At 38.2% G+C, this 26,265-nt stretch overlaps 1 protein-coding gene across 4 annotated transcripts in view; it reads right to left on the reverse strand.

The window, feature by feature from the left end:
• The window catches only part of RFTN2 (raftlin family member 2), a 67,069-nt gene extending 41,156 nt beyond the window's left edge, over window positions 1-25,913 (reverse strand). Inside the window, exons 1-6 of one of the 4 annotated variants that reach the window (XM_028480505.2) lie at window positions 25,852-25,913; window positions 24,596-24,800; window positions 10,878-11,061; window positions 9,192-9,306; window positions 4,986-5,265; window positions 1,240-1,443 (exon numbers count right to left, since the gene is read on the reverse strand). In XM_028480505.2, coding sequence (XP_028336306.1) covers window positions 1,240-1,443; window positions 4,986-5,265; window positions 9,192-9,306; window positions 10,878-11,061; window positions 24,596-24,734 — 922 coding nt within the window. In that variant the 5' untranslated portion in view covers window positions 24,735-24,800; window positions 25,852-25,913. Of the gene's footprint in view, window positions 1-1,239; window positions 1,444-4,985; window positions 5,266-9,191; window positions 9,307-10,877; window positions 11,062-24,595; window positions 25,218-25,793 lie in introns of those variants that run through there. The other 3 variants (XM_028480504.2, XM_028480506.2, XM_007111637.4) reach the window with 3 other exon arrangements.
• Between the last annotated feature and the right edge of the window lie 352 nt (window positions 25,914-26,265).

Consider the following 26,265-nt stretch of genomic DNA (forward strand, 5'->3'; position numbering starts at 1 on the left):
TCTCTTGTTGCGGAGCACAGGCTCTAGGAACGCGGGCTTCAGTAGTTGTGGCATGCAGGCTCAGTAGTTGTGGCTCGCGGGCTCTAGAGCGCAGGCTCAGTAGTTGTGGTGCACAGGTTTAGTTGCTCTGTGGCATGTGGGATCTTCCGGGACCAGGGATTGAACCTGTGTCCCGTGCATTAGCAGGTGGATTCTTAACTACTGCACCACCAGGGAAGTCCCAGCACTAATCTCTTTTATTTATTTATTTATAAAAATAAATTTATTTATTTATTTATTTATTTTGGGCTGCATTGGGTCTTTGTTACTGCACATGGGCTTTCTCTAGTTGTGGCGAGCAGGGGCTACTCTTTGTTGTGGTGTGTGGGCTTGTCATTGCAGTGGCTTCTCTTGTTGCAGAGCACAGGCTCTAGGCATGCGGGCTTCAGTAGTTGTAGCACGCAGGCTCAGTAGCTGTGGCGCACAGGCTTAGTTGCTCCGCGGCATGTGGGATCTTCCCGGACCAGGGCTTGAACCTGTGTCCCCTGCATTGGCAGGTGGATTCTTAACCACTGCGCCACCAGGGAAGTCCCAGCACTAATCTCTTTTAAAAAACACTTTCTTTAGAAATAATTTTTGGAAAGATTTGTTTGTTTTTATGATAGACATGAATGATTACATATCCCATTGTAACTAAAAGAAGAAGCTTAGATAAAGATGAAAGATAAAGGGAAGGCATAAATAAATATAGGTCAATATAATTTTCTGAACCAAAGTTTACTTTTCTATACGAATTTTAGAAGAAGTCAGGTTTAGACTGGAGGACATGGTAGGTAGTCTCCAAAATTGGGCTAGTATAATAAATTTGGATAGTAATTGTCAAATGTCATCATAAACCTCCTGATTGGGCTGCTGTAGTACATCTTATTTGGAAAATCCTACTAATTGATCACACAGTGGTTTGTCCATTTCTGATAGTCACAACCCAACAGCAAACATCACATTATAATAGTACCACACAGGATGGTTAAGCTTCTAAATTAAAGCTACAGAGTTGTGTAATAATTGGAATCTATTTTCTTAGGAATAATATCTGTCCTTTTAACTTGCTGTATAAGAAATAAATAAGTAAATAAAGTAAAATTCAAAAAAAAATATCTGTCCTTTTAGCCATTGAACTTGAGAGGCAAAAACATTTCCACCAACTCTGACACAAGGTCAAATTCTTTAGATATCAACATATCATAATATAAAACTTACCTTTAGATGTTTCCCAGCATACAAAAGAATCGATTAAAGACAAGCCTTGTTTATAATAAAATGTAGTTAACTCCAGCCAATCGGCATCAAGTGTACTAACGACAGAGCCTTTTCTTGTTACTTTCATTGACAGGATGCCTTCCTGATAGGTCCAGCAGGTTGATTCATCCTCAAAATCATTGAAGACTGTATACAACTTGTTATCTGAGGATAGGTTTTCAGAAGGAAGAAAAAAGGGGAAAACTATAATTTTATTGAAAAGATTCCTAAAATCTTTTTTTAAAAAAATTAATCATGAGTTATTTCAAGCACACAAACAAGCATAGAGAATAATAAAATTATCCACCACTCAACTTTATCAAATGTTAACATTGGGCCAGGTTTGCTTCAGATTTTTTTCAAGGAAATGAGAAATGGATGTACTTGAGGCTCAAGATGTATCTCCCCTAATTCTATTCTCCAGAAATAGCTACTGTAATGAATTTGGTGTTTATTATTCTCATGCAAGTTCTTTTATTCTTTTTTTTTTTTTTTTTTTTTGTGGTATGCGGGCCTCCCTCTGCTGTGGCCTCTCCCGTTGCGGAGCACAGGCTCCGGACGCGCAGGCTCAGCGGCCATGGCTCACGGGCCCAGCCGCTCCGCGGCATGCGGGATCCTCCCAGACCGGGGCGCGAACCCGGTTCCCCTGCATCGGCAGGCGGACGCGCAACCACTGCGCCACCAGGGAAGCCCTCTTTTATTCTTTTAATACACATTTCTTTACACATAAATGATGTTTTGCAGTTTAAAAACAATGTTTTTCAGTTTAAAAAGTTTTAAAAAAATGGTATTATACTGTATGTATCAATCTATAAGTTGATTTTCTTGTTCAACATTATGCTTTTGTAGTGTAATTAATACATATAGATCTTATTCATTTAGTTTAACTGCTATATAGCATTCCAGTTTACTTTTCTCCTGTTGATGGACATATACATTATTTCTGAATTTTTGTTATTACAAACTTTATTCATTCCTTGGACACATATGTGAGAGTGACTCTAGAATGCATACTTAGACATGGAACTGCTGAATCATATACTTTACAAGTTAGCAAATTCTTAACTTGGGGGTCTATGGACCCACATTTATGGTTGTGTTTTAGGAAGTCTAACACCACTTGTGTCACAGAGTATTAGGGGTATGTGTGTTATGTGTGTTTTTCTGGGTGAGTCTCCATGGATTTCACCAGACTCTCCAAGAGGTCTTTTGTTGGTCTCCCTCCAGCCCCCATTGCTATCACTCTCACTCCCACCCGCCAGCACCAAAAGTTAAGAACCAACCACTGCCATAGACAAGTTATCAAAAAGTATAGGGTTTTAAAATAAATAGAAAGCAGAATCTAAAGACTGATAATTAAATTAAGTAGCATACTGGATTTGAAACGTAAAAGACTTGGAACAGACACCTGATTGAATTAAAGTTAGGATGGGAACCAGCAGGAGTTTAAAGGTAGCTGTGGGTGGAATATAGTGGGTAGCTCTCTGGCCACAACTCCAACAACTCTTACATTCCTAAATTTACATTCCTAAATTTTGCACACTGCAGGAAAATCAGGGTGGTTGTTAGCTAGGGAACTGGTAAAAAAATAGGAGGGTGTTGTTGGTGGTGAGGTGGTGAGATGATGAGTTGGGAAATGCTCTGGGTCCTTTCTTAAGGAGGCTGTGTTGACCGTGGTCCAATGGCTCTTTGCTATGCACGAATATTGAGCAATCTCACCACAACCCAGAAAGACGATGCCACCAGTGTGTGTGGCCTTAGCACCAACACTGATCAAAGGATCAGTTAATAGTAGCTAACTTAATAAAGAGTCTATTCTGTGCCAGGCACTGGGCTAAGCACTTTGTAGACATCTCGTGTCTACTTCTCACAGCAACACCCTTTCTATTGAAGACACTGAGGCAGTCTGGCTGCAGACTCTTAACTCTAAGGTGTAGTACATAGTCTTTGATTTTCTTTATTAGTGCTTTTTTTTTTTTTTTTTTTTTTTTGCGGTACGCGGGACTCTCACTGCCGCGGCCCCTCCTGCTGCGGAGCACAGGCTCCGGACACACAGGCTCAGCTGCCATGGCCCACGGTCCCAGCCGCTCCGCGGCATGCGGGATCCTCCCGGACCAGGGCACGAACCCGCGTCCCCTGCATCGGCAGGCGGACTCCCAACCACTGCGCCACCAGGGAAGCCCTATTAGTGTTTTTTAAAGCGTGTCCGTAAACGTATCAGAAAACTTAGAACAATCCGAAATACATTAAAAAATACTCTCAACTTCTTGGAAGACTTGCTAGCTGCAAAGAAGAATAAAACTATTGTTTAAAGTTTTTTAAGAATGCAGGCACGGGCTTCCCTGGTGGCGCATTGGTTAAGAATCTACCTGTCAACATGGGGGACATGGGGTTCGAGCCCTGGTCCAGGAGGATCCCATGTGCCGCAGAGCAACTAGGCCCGTGCGCCACAACTACTGAGCCTGTGCTCTAGAGCCCGCAAGCCACAACTACTGAAGCCCGCATGCCTAGAGCCCGTGCTCTGCAATGGGAGAAGCCTCTGCAATGGGAGAAGCCACTGCAATGAGAGGCCCGCGCGCCGCAGCGAGGAGTGGCCCCTTCTCGCCGCAACTGGAGAGGGCTCCTGTGCAGCAACGAAGACCCAATGCAGCCAAAAATAAATTAAAAAAAAAAAAAAGAATGCAGGCACTATTGTTATATTAATTTTTTCATCATGATGTGCATTTTAATATTCTAACTGGTGATCAAAGAAAGCCAATTAACTTCAAAGGTGAAAAGCACCCATGAAATGGGAAAGGCCAAAACTAAAATTCTCACACACTGTTTATAGGGAGAAACAGAAATCAGAACAGCTTTCTTTACAGAATCACATTTTTGGTATACATGCACAGCCTCCATTTTACAGAGGAGTTGGTGTATGACTAAATGGGAACCAATTTTCAACACAAAGTTTCGTTATGTGGATGGTGTTGTATGACCATGCTAGGGATAACTGTTTGGAAAACTGCCCTACCTTATTCCAGGTGCAATAATTTAAAAAAATCAAGACAAGTTTATACTAGTTTTTTCATCTTTATAATCATTAGAGATTTAATTTGCCTCATATTTGTTAAAAAACCCTCAAAAACATATTTTTAGGGCCCCTGTGCAGCAACGAAGACCCAATGCAGCCAAAAATAAATTAAAAAAAAAAAAAAAGAATGCAGGCACTATTGTTATATTAATTTTTTCATCATGATGTGCATTTTAATATTCTAACTGGTGATCAAAGAAAGCCAATTAACTTCAAAGGTGAAAAGCACCCATGAAATGGGAAAGGCCAAAACTAAAATTCTCACACACTGTTTATAGGGAGAAACAGAAATCAGAACAGCTTTCTTTACAGAATCACATTTTTGGTATACATGCACAGCCTCCATTTTACAGAGGAGTTGGTGTATGACTAAATGGGAACCAATTTTCAACACAAAGTTTCGTTATGTGGATGGTGTTGTATGACCATGCTAGGGATAACTGTTTGGAAAACTGCCCTACCTTATTCCAGGTGCAATAATTTAAAAAAATCAAGACAAGTTTATACTAGTTTTTTCATCTTTATAATCATTAGAGATTTAATTTGCCTCATATTTGTTAAAAAACCCTCAAAAACATATTTTTGCTAAATTTAAACTAATATACACCCTATTTCTACTCATCTTGTCTGTTACCTTCTCCCTTTCTTGATTTAGAGAAACTGGGGCTGCCATCTCGTTCCATTTGACACTGTCCACTTTCATGATGTAGCTCTTCCTCAATTCCACTTTCAGATGATTGCCCACTTAATGTTCCTTCGTTCCAAATTTTACAGTTTTCCTCTGAACTGTGTCTCACATGTAGTGCTGATTCTGTATCTCCATCATGGTTGGTTCCATTGCAGAATTTAAGTGGTGGACAGTGCTGTGATATGAATCCAACAAATTTCATTCCTCTTTTAGCACCTCCATTAATCTGAGGTTTAAAAAGACATGGTAGAACAAAACGTAAACTTCATTTGCATTGATTGCTTTATCAATTAACCTTCAGGCTTATTAAGGAAATCCATTAGAAAAGGAGTAAATCGACCAGTAAAGACCCATTCATAAACGAATTAATGACCTCTAATATAGCACCAATCCTAAGACTATGTCAACGCTATGTTCGTGGTTTCTTCAAACAGAACTGATACACTTTAGAAACTGTGAAAACAAGAATTACATTTTCGGGACTTCCCTGGTGGTCCAGTGGTGAAGACTCTGCACTCCCAATGCAGGTTTGATCCCTGGTTGGGGAACTAAGATCCCATATACTGCAACTAAGCCCCCACGTGCCACAACTAGAGAAGCCTGCGCTGCAATGACGAGCCCGCGTGCCGCAATCAAGACCCAGCGCAGCCAAAATAAATAAATAAACAAACAAAACAAATAAGTATATTAATTAATTAATTTAAAAATTATATTTTCTCCAAGAGGTTACTATTTGGGAAGAACTAATAATTCCATAGCATGATTTTTGCAGCTCTGTTAGCAATCGTTTCTCTAGTTGAAGTAAAATTTAAAACTATCCCAAGAAATCCTCAAAAATAACATTACCGACCTCTCCCTATTCCCCAGGGAGGGGGGCAGAGTTCTGGACGCGCTAGGCTACTGTGTTCCCTCTTTGTCTGGCAAAGAAATAAAGCCACTCTTTCTTTCTCCTCCATTAAAAAAAAAATTACCAAATACATCTTAATAATAAAGAAGAGACATTAATTTAAAAGCAGAAAACATACAGCCTTGTTTGCTTGTGTGTAAAGAAAACTGTTAAAAGACTAATTCTTGACAAATGCGTACATATAATGCATAAGCCCAATTCATACTACCACTCTTAAGAAGTTTCTGATTTGCTTATATCTTGGTACTATTATCTCTCTTCTGGGCCAAATACACATGATTAGATTCAGTCCTATCAGTTAAAGAATAGGGTTCAGAAGCACATGAAATAATGCCAGTGAAATAATTTGAGACCCTAAGAGTGGTTATTTTCATGCTCAACACTTTTCTCTTTCTCTGCTTTTGCATCATTTCTTTGTTCTTTTTGTGTCCACGTCTTTCTCCTGTGTTAAGCTGACGATTCTTTTGAGGGCAGGCACTATCTTACTCACTTTTGTGTTGCAATGTTTTGTACCTATAGGTGCTCTATAAGTACTCATTAAATAAGTTAAAATGAAGAAATAGCAACATCTTTTATACGGCCACTGTTTTAAACATTTTAAATGTTTTAAATTCACCTGGGAGGTGAAGAAAAAGTTATGATGAAGGTTGCAAGTGCAAACATCTATAGTCAGAAATAAAATGGAATGAAAAAGGCCAGGAAGAAGCGGGGTGAAACCAGACAGCAATGGAGGCTGCTGTAACTTAGCTGAGATGGACAGAGGGTGTGGGTGTATGGAGCTAGGACAAACGCTGCTGGCACAATATCATTTACTCCTATAAATTAACACATTAAGACTGTGACACTGCAAGAAGCCTTAAAAATAACCATAAATTGTCCTTTATATCAGGTTTCCCGGGAGAGGAGAAGGAGGTGGTGAGGAGGCAGGTAGAAACCGGTAAATTTAATGTCAGTGCTTTCTCTAGGTCTTATTCGTTGATTTGGGTGAAAAATTGCAGAAGACTTCCTCTATTACTAAAAAGTTTTATCTGGAAAAGCTGGTATGATATAGAGTATTACTGTCTTTTCCGTTTTTTAAGTTGCAAGATTGATGTTTTTCATGTGATTTTTATTTAAAAATCCTGGGGAAAACACTTGTAAATCTAAATTTAAAAAAAGAGCAAACATTGACATAACGTTAAAATGACTTAAAATCTAGCTGTTTAACAATCAACTCTTTATATAAGGCAGCCGTTCAAAAATAATATTTGGCACTCATCTATTGCTCTTGTTCATACACGGGGCAATGTTCAAATATTTCACGTGCTATTTTTCCTGAAGCTTTTCTCTTCATAAAATAACCCCATTACTCTAATTGCTGAAATAACAGTACTTTCCTGTTTAAATAGATCTTTGTGTCCAGGAAGTCAAATACAAAACAAATGCTCTCATGATGATCTATTAAGACTAAATTAGCAGTTAGATTTTTGTTTCTGGAGTGGATTTATTCCCAGAAAAAAAAATTTTTTTTTCCCAGAATAGTAGTAGTAAATAGTATGTGTACCTTGTTTATAAAAATCTAGTTTCAAAGACTGTTCCTGAAAAACCTTATTGAATGGTGACTTTATATCTAAATGGGAAGTATCATTGGCAGCTCTAACTGGCTAAACACAAACCACAGATAATCTTACACACACGGTCATTTAAAGCTTGGGAAAAATAGAAACAGCAAACAAATTTCAGTGGTTTTTTTGTTTGTTTGTTTGTTTGTTTGTGTGGTACGCGGGCCTCTCACTGCTGTGGCCTCTCCCGTTGCGGAGCACAGGCTGCGGACGCGCAGGCTCAGCGGCCACGGCTCATGGGCCCAGCCGCTCCGCGGCACGTGGGATCTTCCCGGACCGGGACACGAACCCGTGTCCCCTGCATCGGTAGGCGGACTCTCAACCACTGTGCCACCAGGGAAGCACCGGTTTCTTATTTGACAGGAAATGCCTTAGGTTTTTGGCAGTATTCATTTAAATAAAAGCTAAACTTTATACATATGTCAATGCAACTAAAATTTTAAAAAAACCCCAAACTTTCACCATCAAATCCTGTCAATTTAGAATACTTATGAATGTACAATTCTTTTTTTTGGTTTTAATCAATATACATATAGTGTTCAATTTTTCATTTCAGGTTCAATTAAGTTATATTGAATAGACTTTTTTCTCTCAACAGTTAAGATAGTTGTCATGTTCAATGCCCATAAAATAGTCTACCATATTGATAGACCATTGCTTCCTTCTCAGTTTTCCACTTGTTGAGAATTTGGCCCCTATTCACTGTTGATTAAAATATCTTTGTATAAACATGATTTTTCCCTTTTCAATTAATTTCTTGGAATAGATTCCTAAAGAGGAAATTACTGGGTCACAAAATAAAACAAGATTTATGACTTTTATTACCAAACTGGTATTCAGAAACACTGTACTAATTTATTACAATGCCAATTGCATTGTATATGAATGTATATGAATGTTTTCTTAAAGGTCTTTCCAACACTGAATTTAATATTTTCAATTTAATTTCTCAGTTAATACTGGTAAGTTATGACTTCTCAGTTTTTATTTACATTAAAAATTATTAGTTAGGTTGAACCCTTTGCCAAATGTCTCTTTATTATTTGTGTTTCCTTTCTGTCCATGGATTCTGTCTGTCCATTCAAGACTTTCATGCGTTTGTAGTCATTTCATATATATTCAGAAAATGAAGCTTCCATAAGACACATTTGCTGCAGATTTCCCCCCGATTCTTTTTTTCCCTAGTATATAACTTATATTTATATATTCAAACTCAAATTACTCAATCTATTCATAATTAAATACGTCCACTCTTTCATTTTCTTTCAGATTTTTTGCACTTGAAAAAAGTTACCTCTTTATCTCATGTGAAATGTGTAGAGTCTATTTTCTATAGAACAGTTGCCCATTTTCCCAGCAGCACTTACGAAGTAATGGTTGTTCCCCCAATTTATTTCATGAGGTTTGTTATGAAACTTCTTATATATGTATAAATCTATTTCTGGCATTTCCATTCTGTTTCACTGGCCTGTATTTCTGTTTTTAACTCTAAAATTTGGTACCTATGCTTCAATTTGTTTTAAATTCTGGTAGACTAAGTCACCTATCATTTTCCTGTTCTTTTTAAAGTAGGAAAGGAAATTGATGAAGAAGAAATATGAAATATTTCTCAATATCCCATGAAAAAATGTATACTTTTAGTACCTTTTCTATCAGTTCTTTTGCTACGTCATTTGTTTGTGTCTCAAAAGTTAGAGGACACTCCTCAATCACAAGCCTTGGGCGTCTCTGTCCACTGGGTGCTGTCGAATGCTTCGTGCTGTAACAGAGAATATGTTTATGGTTGGAAGCCAATTGCCGATTTTCAGCTAATATGCTCATGTGAAAATTGAGCGAGTAACTCACAAATAAGTTCAAGGCAATCCTTTTCCTTTGTTATTTCGACCCTAATGGCTGTCTTCTTATGTAAAAATATTGGAAAAACACAATAACTTCTATTAATTTAGATTTCCTTAATTAAAACCTCTATTAATTTAATTTCTAATTTAACGTGAAAGAAAAGCTCCACGTCTGTTGTTTTGATAAGTTATGAGAAATGATTTTAGATCACTGTTATACCTCATTATTGTACAAAAGCACAGGTAACAATCCTATTTAAGTGCAGATAAATATCGTCCTGTCTTTTTCCTTTTTCATCTTTTCTGATCTTCACCCCTTGATTATTCTTAGCCCTGGCAGGGCACTGCTAAATCTATTTGAAGTAATATGAAAAGAGAAAAATAATTTATCCATGGTTTGTAAGATTTGTAATTAGGACTTAAGTGTTGCTATGGTGTGGTAAATGGCATATTTACTTAGTAATGCTTGAACTAGTAAATATCTGATGAGGTGCCCTGTCATGGTGAAAGCTGCTTGTGTACATGCCCTCTCAGACATGTGTAAGTGGGCAGTTAGTTACTCAGTAGCAGACAGTGTCCCTAAAAAGCACATCTGGGAATTTTTAAAGCCTCTTCTTTTTTTCCCCTATTTTCCTGTTTTCTCTCTTTTCCTCTTATTTCATTTTCCCTTCTCAGCTTAGCCCTTTCATAGTTAAAATCGCTATAAAGAGAAAACACAGTTTTTACCCTGGTCTTTGAGATGATTTTGATACAGTTGAAGAGTTGTGTAAAAAAAATTTAATGCGTTAATCAAAGACATTGGTCTGGTTATTTTCATTCTTCATTGGAAGGAGTAAAAGTATTTTGACTATTATGAAACATACAAGCTTGGTTGGCAAAAACGTTTGTAGTATTGTTTGGAAGAACAGCTATTAAAAAAGTTAAAAAAGAACCTAAAATGAATGGCTTTCTGGCTTTCCCATCCTATTTTTTTGAAAAAGCTGATAAGAGATTTATCCAGTTTGTGAGAACTTGGCATGTAGGCCTTTTTGCTGTAAAAGTTTTGGAAGTTAGAGATAGTTTCTGTTGCCACTATTAATAAAACAATACAGGACAGTTAAAAAAAATGCTCAGTGAAAGTGGACTTGTTCATTCAGCTCTTTTAGCCCAGTGATAGGATGTAGCTAATTGATACCCCCTCATCTGCTGAAGTTGCTATACCAGCTTTCAGGTGCTTCTTGAGTCTATTTTCCTTTCCCTTTTTTCATTGACATCCTTACCTAGGACCTGTTTGTCTGCAAGGGGCTAAATCTATGAGAAGTTTTAAGGAAGGAGATTTAAGTTTCCTTCTCCCAATCGAGGTTCAACTGCTGGAAAATGTGCCTTAAGCCAAAACCCCTAATTATCCTTTATTCTCCATCACTTTGCTCAAACTTGCTTTCCTTTTAGCCAAAGAAAACTGTCTCTCTCAACAGCTTCTTAGTATGACAGTTTTCTGGAGCGTCAGGCTTACCTTAATTTCAAGCGCGATAGCACCACCCTGTATAGATAACTTGCAGGTAGGTGTTTTTGCTGCCCAACAGGTTGTATAACAGGATGAATAGCCCCAACAATATATCCTTTAAGATAGTAGTCTTCCACTTTTGTTACTATATCCAGAATTGAATTTATCTTGATTACTTCTGGGTTTGGCGAAGCTGAAATATCAAATGCAAAGAGAGATTTGCACATTCATAAAGTTGAATTACATATTATTTCTATCTACATATGATAATACTAATGAATAGGAAACATATCCATATGATTTAATCTCAAATAAAGTTATACTAACAGGTATTATATATTTTCTAATTTAATTTCAGAAAAAAGCAAAAGTAATCTTAGCAGCTGGCAGATATATAGTATTACCAATATGTCTTAAAGTAGAAATACAATGCCCTATATATTTTTTCAAATAAGGCAGTTTTATTTTATTTATTTATTTATTTAAAGACACATTTTTATTTTTTTATTTTTATTTTTGGCTCTGTCGGGTCTTCGTTGCTACATGATGGGCTTTCTCTAGTTGTGGTGAACAGGGGCTACTCTTCGTTGTAGTGCACAGGCTTCTCATTGCGGTGGCTTCTCTTGCTGTGGAGCACGGGCTCTAGGTGTGTGGGCTTCAGTAGTTGCAGCACGTGGGCTCAGTAGTTGCGGCATGCAGGCTCTAGGGCACGCGGGCTCAGTAGTTGTGGCTCGTGGGCTTAGTTGCTCCGCAGCATGTGGGATCTTCCCGGACCAGGGATTGAACCCATGTCCCCTGCATTGGCAGGCGGATTCTTAACGACTGTGCCACCAAGGAAGTCCCTGTCAAGTGCTTTCTTATTTCTAATTACATTTCAAAAACATCGTGTTTTAAGTTTCTCTGCATGTGGGATCTTCCCGGACCAGGGATTGAACCCATGTCCCCTGCATTGGCAGGCGGATTCTTAACGACTGTGCCACCAAGGAAGTCCCTGTCAAGTGCTTTCTTATTTCTAATTACATTTCAAAAACATCGTGTTTTAAGTTTCTCTGGGAAACTAAAAATATGGTTTCTTATGGCACTTATATAAATACTTGAGTAAAGAAATTGAAAAAGTAAAGGCAACCAGAAGTTCTTCTTAATAAGTAAAAATTCTAAATACACAGGAAATTTAAATGCAAAATTGATAAGGAGTTGAAACATTCCTTTGAAGCAGGGCAAATCTGTAGAAACTATAGAATAGTACAATCTGTATAGTTTTTAGTAAAAGGAAAAGGGTGTGTTATATGGGAAAATGAATGTTCTAGCAGTATTAATTTTAAAAACAACTTCATTTTCTGGACAATATTTCTCATTTTCTGGAAAACAACCAAGACTTAATAACTAGAAATGGAGCTGCAGTTTGGCTATCTTTTGAATAACAAAACATATGAAATGAACTCCAGGTAGGGGCAGTGCTGGCTGTTGGCCTTCTGTCAGTGTGGTCAGTGCTGTCCAGCAAATAGCTGCTGTTAATTGCCCAAACACAGGAAGTAGGTTAAGAAGCAGACAAGGAAGAAGGGTCAGAGGAAATCCCTACCTCCTCTTACATTAATATCCATGTGATGGAACAGAAATCCACCACTTGGATTCACATGGGTTCATGCCAACTTCTCAAATGAAAATAAAGCACTCAAAGAAAAGTTACATAAACCAGCATGAATCCATTTACTCAAATTTTCATCCTCTTTTGGATTTAAACTAATCTACAATGTATTTTCATCATTATGAATAGGAATAAAAACAAAGAGACTGATCCTGGGTTTGGAAGAAGCAGCTGGATTTCATTGCAAAATGACCCAGTTCTGCATGGTTGTGTGGCAATCACTCCGTGATTCATTTGGTCTTACTTTTTTAGTATTTTAACTATCAATCCTGATTTCCAAACAAAGGAACTAAAAAACTATAAAGTAGAATAAACTGTTAAGACTAAGGAATGAAACATAGCCTAAACTTATTTTTAGAACTATATACTAATCCCACAAAAATTTAAAGAAAATTTCCATCTTTTAATGGATCTCATTGCTTATTGTAGAAAATGGAAATGCTTAGCATGATACAAAAGAATCTTCATAGTCTGGCCTCTGTCTACTTATTCAGCTTTCACTCTTGTCATCCTTTTTCTTGTACATCTTGCTTTGGCAGGACTGAACTACGGGAGTTCCTGAGTCTGGCACACTGTTTCATGCTGCCAGAACTTCGTTTCCTTTCCTGCTCCCCAAGTTGAGTTAATCATTCCTTCCTCTGTGCTGTGCATTCTAGTAGCTCCTTTATCAATCTGTATTATAGATACTTGTTTATGTGTTTGTCTCTGCTGTTAGACTGAGAATTCCTTAAGGGCATAAAACCAGAATCACTTACCATAAGTAGAAAATTACATACAAATAAATACAACAAAAAGAAAATACCTATCAAACTCTAGCTGCATACTGTTATCTGCCAAGGACTGAGCCACAGCCCTGCTCTCTCTTTGTTGAAAGGAGAATTAGCCATTAGAGAGGTGTTAAAGAAATAGTAACTCCAAACTGATTGGAAGGCTTAAAAAGAACTGAAAAGGGCACAGCTTTCTGACCATGAGATTCAATGTTATTAATTCTGTGTTTGTGTGTACAACTTAAAAGCATCTCAGGTCTAGTGCTAAGTCTTTTGGTGGAGGCTTGCAACTCCTACTGGGATAGAAATAGCAAGGACACAGTGATGGCAGCAAGGGGAACAGATGACATCAGAGGGAATAAAATGAATTATAAAACTAGACAAGAGAACTGTAAAAACTTTACAGCCTGAGGTCTCTTAAACGACTTTCTACACTTCATTGGCCCGATTGACAATGATAATGAAATCATTCCCTCCGTTCTATTGTTTCAGAACAAGGTTTTCAAAGGCAGAATTTTGTAACACGTTAAATAGAATCACAAGAAGATAGCTATTATAGAAGGACATTGGTGCTTAAAGAGGTTCCTGTTCAGGTAGAGAATGTATTTCTAAGGAACACCTTGTTCTCTGGTGATGTCAGAGAAATTTTGTGTCAGTGGAACAAATCCAGCTTTTCTAGTCTAATCTACATCCTCTTGTACTCTCAATAAAGTAAGGTTATTGTCTTGAGTTCAATGCAAAAGAAATGTTAATGCCTGAAACACACAAAGACACACACACACAGAAGTTTTGAGAGGAATTACAAACTGAGAAATCCAGGAAAGTTACAAAGGGAGAAAAAAAATTGTACATCAGTACTAATAAGCATATCTTACACATACGTTTTTGTAAAGATCATGTCATTTTGGGCCCAGTGCTTTACATTAATTATTCAACTGTCTCAAACGTGCATGTTCTTCTATTTGGAGGTCTGTGTCTTTTGATAAATAGCACTCGGCATAGACACGACAATTATGATAAGTGCTTGAAAAATACTTGTTAAAGGACCAACTGAATGAAAAATTGGTTGTAACATTAACATATTCAGTGAACAGAGCTCCAGGGTGCTCATGGAGCAGTAGTTTAGAAAATAGACTCTAGGGGGAATTCCCTGGTGGTCCAGTGGTTAGGACTCCTCGCTTTCACTGCTGAGGGCCGGGGTTCAATCCCTGGTCGGGGAACTAAGATCCCACAAGCCAAAAAAAAAAAAAAAGACCTTCGGACCAGACTGCCTGGAGGCAAATCCCAGCTCTGCCACCTACTAGCCTGGCAAGGTACTTTGCACCCACGTGCCTCAGTTTCCTCATCTTCAAGGTAAGAATAATAATAGAGTCTACTCTATAGGGTCGTTAGGATTAAATAAATTTATATGTGTTCCTAGAAAGTATCTGGCATGTAGCATGTGCTATACAACTATTGGTTGCTTTGTTAAATAAAGTCCTCGCCTGTGGAACGAGAGGCAGCACACTATTCTAAGAGCATTAGGATCTGGAAGCAAATCACCTGGGCTCAACTCATGCCATTTACTAGATCTGGAACAAGTTAATTTGCCTGTCTGAGACAGGGACAAACAATGGTATTAACGTCATAGAGTTGCTTTCATAGTAATTGTAAAACATGAGCCCAGGGCCTGGTACAAAGTAAACACTCAGGTATCAGTGATGTGCCTGTCTGTTGGTGGCCCAGCTTAGAAAGATAGTTTCGAATGAAGTTGCCCTCAGAGATGTCATTGTTGGTTTAAAAAAATCTCCAGGAAGATCATTGTAGAGATCTGGATTTATTCCAAAAGCCCAGCCTGTCTCACCATCTGTAGAATTCTGTATCAGAGGCCCCTAACTCATGCTCTAGATCTCAGGTCCCTAACTCACCCTATAGATTAGGTGTGCCCCCCGCCAACTCACTCCAGATAACAGTCCCTAACTCACGCTGATCTGCTCCACTGAGTCCCAGACTCAAATGTCCAAAGGTATCAGCCTGATAAAACAAGGAAAGGGGCTGTGCTGAAGGAAGGACCTGGGGAAGACTTAATACCTTATCCAAGAGTGCAGCAGCCCTGGTCCAGTGCTGCCATGTGGTCATGTGGGCCCAGTGTTGTTGGATCTTCTATTTTTCTAAGAAAACCCCCAAATCCAGATTCTTATGTGATATCTCCCAACTTTAAAAAGTGACAGTTAATTCAAATATCTTAACACTATACACACCAAGCGAGACCTATCTAAAGGCTGAATATGGCCCATGTCTTGCTGGTTTGCAGCTTCTCCTCTGGGTCGCCCCAGGGATTCTGTAGACCAGAGCCTGCCCAGGTCCAGGCCAGGCCACCCAGACCATCTTAGACAGTGTTCCGCATCCTAGGACACAGAAAGTGATCCAAATCTTCCTCAATTAGCGGGGACAGGAGGATGATGGTGATAGGAGGGCTGGGGTTCATTCTGTTAACAAATTGTCCTTCTTATCCTACATTGTGGTTTATTTTAAACATGCCGGTGTCATTCAAGAAAGGTAAACCTAGGAGCAAGGAAAGGTGAAATAAATCTGGTAGTTTTGTTGAGAACTTCCCTTCAGGTAATCCCCTCGATTCTTAATAATGTTTTAAACTGTGCTGAAAAGAGACTGGCAGCCTGATTCAGCTTAGAGATGTGAGGAAGGGGCAAGCTGTGCACACAGAGTGAGGCATTTTCATCAGTGCTCACCAGAGTGAACAATTATGTCTCCACGATAGGCTTGGTGTTTGAAGCCAAGCCTTTGATTTGATGTCCTTACACTGGGGCAGTAATATCAGAGACTCTATTACTTTTTAAACACAGGAAATTAGGGGGGGGTGTGGTTGTTTTGGCTAGAACTGAACAGCACAGGCAGTTAGCAGCAGCTGCAAGCCATCTTGCTCTTCTTAACTCCCCAGCCGCTGCGAGTTCCTTGGGAGAAGGAACAAATGGTGTTGTTGACAGCATTAATGGGTGGGGTTGGTTGCCGTTCAGGCAATGCTATACGATTTGTAAAAGCTTTATTACACCTTACAAGGCTATTGTGAAGAACTGGTGAAGGAAAGTATTTTGTAGTTGCTTTGAAAACTATGTACATGCAGAGTGGACTTTTCCGATTAAAACTAAAACGTGCTGAAGGTTAAGCAAGTCTATCATTTATCCTCATAGTTTCCAAAATAAAATATCAGTAGAGTTTTTTATGGTCCTTTGCTTAAAAGCTTCATAGACATAGATCACATTTTAAAAATAGAAATAAGTCACATTCTAGTAAAAAGCTAAGAACTTGTTCAATGACAAAAGGTTTGCTCTGATGATGTAACGTATGAAAACAGTCCAAGACATATATATGTTCTTTCCACCAATTTACTTCTGAAGATTGGTATGTATTTTTGAAATATTTATGAAACATTGTTTCCTCAGATAAAAGCACGATGTACAAACAATGGCAAGCAATTTTACCATATTTTCAAAAGGGAACAGACTGTCAAACTCCATATTATATCTAGCAATTAGAGTAAAAAATAATAAGTAACATATACCAAGTACATATTTTGTGCCAGGCACTATGCAAAGTGCTTTACATGCCTAATCTTAATTAGCCCTTACAAAAACTCCACAAGGCAGATATTATCATTATTCTCAGATGAGGAAGCTCAGGAAGAGAGAGATTTGATAACTTGCCCAAATTGTTAGTGAGTGGTAAGGCTGTAATTGAACCAGACAGAATGACTCCAGAGCCAGTACATCCGAGCACCGACAGGAAAGTAAAACTTCATTGATTTGCATCACTGTTAATTCAGAATTTGTGAAAATTCAGACATGAGCTGAGCTAAAGCTTTTGACTACTATAAATTGTTAATCAATCTAATGTACAGATATTAAAAGGAGTATCCGGTTTACTCTACTTATCAAAATGTTTTAAGTTACTTAGAAAGATAAACTACTATATAAATAACGTCCAAATTACATAACATTTTATGTTTTCAATAAAGGTGCCATCTTTGTAGTCACTCATTAATGTATTTAATTGAAGTAATACAACTGTGGTCTTGAAATGCACTCAAACTCCAAGGGACGACAGAGCTCATAATTACAGGCAGATATGCAAAAGATCGCATTATGACCATTAAAACTCCTGCAGCCTTGTGTTTCATCGCTGCCTCCTGCATGTGCTGCACTCTGCCTGTTCGGTTTTACTTGTAGTTCCCAGACAAACCATGAGATTTTCTCTCGTTTCTGAGTCTGTACAGCTTGTCTTTCGGCCTTGTTTGCCTTACCCCCTTACTCAGCCTTTTTTTTTTAACCTTTAAAAACATCTTGTGTGGGGGTAGAAATGTAACGTACAAACGGGGTGCACAAAACATACTTAAAACTGCCAGCATTTGGTAACCACCATTCATTCAAAAATCAGAAAATGGCGGGCACGCCAGGAGCCTCCCTTGCTGCCCGTTTCAGTCACAATCCCCCTCTCCTGCTCTGTGCTACCTTGACTTTTTTTTTTTTTTTTACCTTGACTTATGTGGTCCTCACTCCTTGCTCTTTTTAGTTTACTATGCAAGAATGCAAGCAAACACTACAGTTCAGTTTTGCCAATTTTGGGAGCTTTATATAAATGGAATCATACAGTATTTTGTGTCTATTTTCTTTCACTGAACATTAAGGTCGTGAGATTAATCTTGGGCAGCTTGTGTAGTTGTAGTTTGTTCGTTTTCATTGCAGTATAGTAGAGGACAGCAAAGTACTGCCTATGGTCTGTTTTGTTGCATATGGTATGTTGGCACTTCACTGGCCAAGCTGAGTAGTTGTGACTGAGACCACACGGCTCACAAAGCCTAAAATATTTACTATTTGGCCCTTTTCAGAATAAGTTGGCTCACTTCTGCGGTATAGTGTTGCATTGTATGAGTTTACCACAATTTATTTTTCCAGTCTCTTGTTCGTGGATTTCTGAGTTGTTCACACTTTTGGGGTTATTACAAATAGCACTTCTATCAACATTCTTGTATGTGCTGCATGGTGCATGCGTGTGCACGCTTCCACTGGGTATATGTATCTTTGCTAACTAGGTAATGACAAAGCATTTTTTGTTTTTTCAAAATGGTTGTACCAATTTACCAACACCTGGTATTAGCAGTCTTGACATTTTAGCCATTTTGGATGATTTGTAGTGGTTTCTCACTGTGGTTTTAACATGAATTTTTCCTGATTACTAATGAGGTTGAGCACGGTTTCATATGTCTATTGACCATTTAGATTTCCTGTTTCATCATCCACCTGTCCAAGTTCCTTGTCCATTTTTCTATTGGGTTGTCTTTTCCTTTTTTGATTTTCAGTTGTATTTTGTATATTCTGGATATAAATCTTTTTCTAAGTCTCACTCATTCTTTAGATCAGATGAGGTAGCACTTCTTTTAAGGAGTCTTTCTGGATCCCACCAATCAGGTGGAGGTGCTCTTCTTTCTGCTTCTATAACTCTCAGACTTCTAGCAAAGCTTGTATCACAGCATAGAGTGTATGCACTGTAAATAGATGATTATTCATCAGGGCTCCTCAGCAGGATGCTCACTAGGATGCAGGTTCACAGAAGTCAAGGACTAGGCTTTATTCCTCACTCCGAGCTCAGTAGGTGCTCAGTAAGTGTTAGTTCAAAGAATAAATAGATGAATTGGGAGACTGGGATTGACATATATACACTATTGACACTATGTATAAGATAGATAACTAATGAGAACCTGCTGTATAGCACAGGGAACTCTACTCAATGCTCTGTGCTAACCTAAATGGGAAGGAAATCCAAAAAAAGAGGGGATATATGTATATGTGTAGCTGATTCACTTTGCTGTACAGTAGAAACTAACACAACATTGTAAAGCAACTATACTCCAATAAAAATTTTAAGAAAAGAATAAATGTCCACTCAGATATAAGAAAAAACCCCAATATAACGCAGATTGCCAGTAGAAATGTATTTTCTCCCAACATCAATATTTATTTAAGTGGGTCAACTGTTTGCTATTTTCAGAGATTCCCTACTCCCCCGGGTCAGAATGGGATCTTTCTTTCCCCCAACAGTCTGAAATTGTGAAGATTTATTATTTGCCACAACTACTGAGCCTGTGCTCTAGAGCCCAAGAGCCACAACTACTGAGCCCATGTGCCACAACTACTGAAGCCTGCTCGCCTAGAGCCCATGCTCTAGAGAAGCCACTGCAATGAGAAGCCCGCGCACCGCAACGAAGAGTAGCCCCAGCTCGCCGCAACTAGAGAAAGCCCGCATGCAGCAACGAAGACCCAACACAGACAAAAATAAATAAATAAAATAAATAAATAAATAAAAAATAAAGGAAAGTCCTTATGCAGTTTTTTTACCTGGTAGGAATTTGGGCTAGGCACCATGACAGAGATTATGTTGATGCTTGAGTACATTTAGTCATCTTTATTATAAATTTCTTTTTACACAGCACTTTACATTTGAAAATCTTTTGACTGCTTGAGGAAATACTCAAGAACTTATTAGATTCAGACAGACATAGAAAATTTAGCTGGACTGACCTTCTTTCCTTCCTTCCCTTGTTTCTGATACTTTATTCATCTCTTGTTGATTTTTAAATGCATTCTCTTCAGTGCTGCACCTTCATTATTCTTGAAAGTTCTCTAGTATTTAAGATTACTGACCATTTCTTGCTTTTTGAAACCCTCCCTTTCCTTGTGTTCTCTGGTGCTATACAGTCGCGATTGTCCTCATTCTATTTCATTTTTGTTGAGTTGTCCTAAGTATGGCTAAATATGCCTGATGATTCAGCTCAAGACACTTATGCTCTGCCCATATTCTCTTCTTTAATAAGACTTTATCTACTTCAATTCCTCCTGGAAGTCATCATCTCTGCCGTGCACCTGTAACTCTCTCTGCCAGGATGTTCCACTGCCACCTCACATGCAACGTGCCTGGAATGGAATTGCTGTTTCACCAACTGACTCCCTGTGGGACGCCCCTCCTACTGTAAGAGGCATGATTATTTCCACAGTTACTCAGGCTCAGAACAGGGAAGTCATCTTGGATTCCTCATTCTTTCTGTCCCTTCATATCCAGCCAGCCACAGGCTAAGTCCCTCCTTGGTAATGTCTCTTACATGTGCCCCTTGCATCCTGTCCTTACTGCAGGTCCTCATCGTCATTAGCTTTGACCACTACAAGCAGTCTTCCAACTATTCTCCTCACTTGCATCTCTCCCCACTTCAATCTCACATTAATCTTCTAAAAATACTTCTCTGTATCTATCAATTACTTGTTCAAAAGCCTTTACAGCTATTTACTCCTCGTAGAATCAAGGTATCACTCCTTGATTCCTTGATTCCACTCCAAGTCAGAGCATTCTCTACTCCATTTATTTCCAACCTCATTTTCTGCTTTTCTCCTTTAAACACCCGCTTAGCTCACTTCTTTCTTTTTTTAAAAAATTAATTAATTAATTAATTTTTGGCTGAGTTGGATCTTTGTTGCTGCATGCGGGCTTTCTCTGGTTGTGGCGAGTGGGGGGCTACTCTTCATTGCGGTGCGTGGGCTTCTCACTGCGGTGGCTTCTCTTGTTGTGGAGCAAGGGCTCTAGGCGGGCTTCAGTAGTTGTGGCACACGGTCTCAGTAGTTGTGGCTCGCGGGCTCTAGAGCGCAGGCTCAGTAGTTGTGGCACACGGGCTTAGCTGCTCCACAGCATGTGGTATCTTCCCGGACCAGGGATTGAACCTGTGTCCCCTGCATTCGCAGGCGGATCCTTAACCACTGCACCACCAGGGATGCCCCCTCACTTCTCCTTTCAATAGCCCTTGAAAGTACCTCAAACTCTTAATCTTTTTCTGATTATATAAACCCTATTTTTTTCTTCAGGTTCAGTTAAAGTCCTAATTTGAATTCCAACTTATCCTATTCAAAATTGATTTTTCCTTTTCCTGATACCTCTTGTATCTCGTATTGCAAATTTTCATTCATTACTTCAACACAATTTATTGGCCACTGGTCATGTGCCAAACACTGTGCAAAACACAGCAGTGCAAAGGTGGATGTGGCATAGTTCCTGACCTTGAGGAGTTCATAAGCTTGTTCAGTTTGACCAATTAGAATATAAAATATTGGAGGGCAGAAACTATGTCTTATTCCTTTTTGTGTTTTCACTACTTATCAGCATCTTCTACAGAATCCACACATCAATGTATTTACTACTGTAACAGTGATGGTAAAAGACAATGAGAGTTTCTTGTTCTCATAATAAGAAAGCAAGCTAGGGCCAGGAAAATTTTACTCAATGTGTTTTACATGATTCTATTAGAAAGTCAAATAAGGAAGTTACCATCTGTCCTTCTGTTGGGTTTTTAATACTGTAGAAATTTCTTTTTAATCATAAAGCTATACATGCTCTAAAAATCCTTAAGGCCATGGTTATTCAGATTGTTTTCTGGGATTGCACAAGAAAGTAAACCAACCCTTCTGGATCATTTGCAGAGTTAATTTAACTTTTCACCAAGAAACTCTATATAATGTACTCATATATATATACTGACACACTCTCATACAATAATCCAGAAAATTTATCACAAAAATTGTGCTGAAATCTCACTAGTGCGGTTAGTAGATCTGGCATAAAGCCAGGAGGGATAATAGTTAACTTTTATTAAGTGCTTACTAAGTGCCAGGTACCTTTTCAAGGAGATTATTTTGTATAATCTCCTTGAATCCTTAAAATAACACTCTTATGCAAGCACCATCAGAACCCCCATTTTATAGATGAGAAAACTGAGATACAGCAAAGTTTATAAACTTGCCAAGTTAGTGAGTGAAAGAGCCTAGATTCAGAACCCAGGAACTTGACTCCAGAGCCTTATGCACTTAATGATTAGGCTATTATTTCTCCCATAGAGATATATAAGTAATGGCTCAAAGTACCCCCCCCCCCAAAAAAAAGTGTAGGAAAGGCACACACACACACACACACACACGTGCACACACATGCACACAGAGAATGGAACTAAATGGAAAATCAATAAATTGTTCAAGATAACTATAGCCACCATAACACAGGGCACTGGAAATTTCAAAGGGTCTCCTCTTGCCCCACTGGGACTTGACTCTCTGTCCCATGTCCTCTGTTTGGAAAAACAGAGGAAAACAAGGTAAGAGACAGGCTCTTCGTGAGCACACACAGCTGTCACTAGACCAATTTGTTTCCTGAAAGGTTGCTCACTGCACGTGGCCTCTGAGAGGCAGGAGATGCCACTATTTAGTAGTCCTCACAGCAACCCCAGGTCAGAATGGCCAGGACTAAACGAAGAAGGCTGGCATATTTTAACCCCCACATGACTCACTTCTCTACACACTGGAGGAATAGGTGGGCGTCAGAGACAACAGAAGAGAGGAAGGTGGTTTGTGGAGCTGGGCTGATACAGAGTCTTGGCTTCTGAGGCAGAGGCAAAGGCAAAGGCAAAGACAAAAACAAAACAGAACAAAAAACATGTGGAAGAATTGTAGAGAAAAGGGACACCAGGAGACTGGGCCCCTGGACCAAATAGGAACCAGATGCAACTTTAAAATATGTGCCTGCTTACTGAGTTAACATTTGCAAACTATGCCCATACTTACACTTTATAGTGTAATAGTCTATTACCTCCTCCAAACACCTAGTGTGGAAGGTAGAAATTTTACTCCTTTCACAGAGAGAAGGGCTTCTGATAATAATAAAACCAAAATGACTTCTGAAGAAAGTTTTAGATCTTTCTGATTCAAGGATGGCTGCATTTATACAAATTTGTTTGAGATTGCTAACATTGTTGGGAGGAAATAAATCAAAATAAAAATTCAAGTTACTTTAAAACCTATCGGGGTTGTGCAGCAAATCTTAAAGCACAGATCAAAATGGCTCTGGCCTAAACTTTATGAATAGACAAGGTTTTGAGGTTAAGGAAAATATGTGTTTGCATCCTGTGGATTTACAAAAACTTGTCCTAAAAGGTAATTGACAAGGACAATCAATGGAGAAAACATAGGACAACATCACAAATATTTTCTCAAATGATGGTTTTTGAAAAAGTATAGACAAAATTCATTTCAGTGGTTACTTCTCTGATTATCACCATTATCTTAATCTTTTAACTTTCATAATTAAAAAGAAAATTAAGAATATTGACAGTTTCCCCTTTGGTAGCCTTAGCCTTAGGTAAAAATGGAAATGTAAATATGTTAAAAGTATATGTACAGACTTTGTGTATGTCTCTGGAAGGGAGTTTGCTTGCTGGCTAGCTCAGTTTTTGACAAAGAAAAATGGGCTGCTCTTGCTTCTTGCACAAAGATGCACTGTTCACAGAGCAAACCAAAAAATGGAGAATTTGTGTTTAAGTTGCAAAGGAATTAATATCCAACATGATAATCTACTTAGTATAAATTTTCTATTAACTGATAAAATGTGTGGCTTATTAGAATTAAAAGCATAACTTTGTAATAAGAACTTAAAATACTGATATCTGGAAATTCTAACAGCAAGCAGGACACTCAATTTCATTTTTAATACCCTATAATTAAAGATATAGTTCTGCTTTTTAAAAACTCAGTTTTATCAATACGATTGTACAGTAAAGTTTCCAAAAGAAGTGAGGTAAAGTATTTGTGAAGTTGAGCTGCCTCTGTTCCTTGCACAGGGCTGCCATCTGGGCTTGTTTATTTGTGTTTCCAACTTTCTGGAACAGGGAGTTTCTCTGTTAGGGACAGGGCAAGCAAAGGAAGTATCTTACAGAAGACTATCTTTTTTTCTGTATTTTCAAACTTCAAGTTTAGTTTGGTCAAAAATATCAAATGACTAGCACAATCACAACATTAACACAGTTGGAAACCTCAGAATTGTCTTAGCAAATACTCTTCCACATGACGCAAGTAATATTTCCTACATGCTACCTTCTTGTGCCTTTCAGATCTTTTTCAAAACACAAACTGTCATTAAGGCTAGAGCTATTTGGCTGGAAAGCGAACATTTTTCATGTGTCCTTCTACAAATAAGCATTTGATTTAAAAATGAAAGGACTATTTCCAAGCAGTTTTTCTAATTTTATAAAATACATATGAGCCAAATTTACAAAAACCAAACAGAACAAAAATCTTTCAGAGTGCAATTAAGAAACAAAGCATTATTGTTAGATTGATTGTACAATCTGATTATGAGGAACAGTTTAAAAATCCACAAACCAACACTTAAAAAAACTAGTAGTCCCTTATCTCTGAAATCTTTCATTTAACAAATAAAATAGAAGCAAAAAGTACCTTGTAAAGTAAAATCCAGCAATACATATTCGTAAGCAAATTCTGTCTTTGTTTCCACTTGCGGTCTCTTCAGGGTAGAAAATATTTTTCCAGGGCTGCTATCATCAGGGTCTTCTAGCTTTCTAAGTCCGCACCCCATGGCAAAATCTGTAAGGAATTAAATTGCAGGATAGGGGAGGGAGACCAGCAAATTCTGTTGTTTAAGCTGCAAAAAGAAAGTTACAGACTTAACTGCTTTGATTTTTTCAGCTAAACCATAGATACTCAAAAAGAAAACATTTGAGTCCAAAGAAAGGAGCTGAAGACTTTTTCTATCCATTTTTCTGTAAAGTCGTTGAACCCATGATGATTAAGCTACAGCTCCGGGAGGCTGGGCTTGATCTTAGGAGAAACATGCAAGCTGCTACAACTTAGCGGAGAATTTCCATGCCACGTCAATTTACAGCCAGCCCCCTACCAGAGTTCTGTCGCTCAGGGCACCAACAGTGCTTTGTCTATCCCAGTTAGCTGGATGATAAAGGAGGTGTCCAAAAACGGAAATAAAAAGGCAAAAGTGCAAATCAGATGGAATTATCTACAAGTAGAGGCTATATTCAGACATAGTGGCATGCAATTCTTTTTCTGTTTTCTCTTTTCCCTTTTTCCTGTGCCCGCTGCCCCCCCCTTCCTCCCTGCTATTACCAAGAAAGCAAAAGGAGAGAGACAGAGAGAGAGAGAGAGAGAGAGAGAGAGAGAGAGAAAATGGAAAAAAAAAATGATTCTCAATATGGTTGGAAACAAAAATCATTTCCAGAAAGGAAGTCAGGAAACTGTTTCTGGAGTCTAAAAGGAGAAAAGTTAAAGTTAAAAAAACAACAACCCACTTTTAGTCTTTAGATAGCACTTTTGAGGATTTCTTTCCAAATGAAGGTTTTTTTTGGCTGGAAAAATCATGTACTAGTTAAACTGCCACATATAAAATGTTTATATTTAAATATCATAATAAAAAGACTTTAATTGCAAAGAAGAGAGAGACAGTAATGTGGATAATTAGTTTCCCTAACATTTATAAAGTTTAAAAAGCTTTACTATTAGAAGGCTTATGATAATAACTAGTAACACTTCCACAGGTCCCAGAGTATCATTAATTAAAAACAACAACAATAACAACAACAAAACTGACAACTTGATTCATTCAGTCATATAAATTGCTATTTACCTGAAGTCAAGAACAATTTATAATGGAACAATTGTAATGAGTGTTTATTGTATTTTACCATTTACGCGTCATGTGGTGTGGTGTACCCATTAAAACTGTGAGCCCTGGAATCATATCGCCTGGATTCAAATACTGCTTCTAATGCCTACTAGAGACGTGATCTTGGGCAACTTCCTGGACCTCTTCAAGTTTCAATTTCCGCCTCTATAAAATGGAGTTAATAATAATACTTACCTCATAGGCTTGTTATGAAGGTTGAATGAGATAATCTTATATCTTAACATTATGCCTTGCGAATAGCATAAAATAAATTTGTTAATGTGCTTACATTATAAAACAGTGTTGAGAATAGTAGTAGAAAGGAAGTGATTCTGCCACCATTCCCATTATTTACAAAATAAACCTCACATTTCAGATTTTATAGAACACAAGCCTGAAAAGATTTTTCAATTACATTGAAGAGTGCACATGA

Source organism: Physeter macrocephalus, chromosome 2 (genome assembly GCF_002837175.3).
Source record: "Physeter macrocephalus isolate SW-GA chromosome 2, ASM283717v5, whole genome shotgun sequence".
NCBI classification, from domain to species: Eukaryota; Metazoa; Chordata; class Mammalia; order Artiodactyla; family Physeteridae; genus Physeter; species Physeter macrocephalus.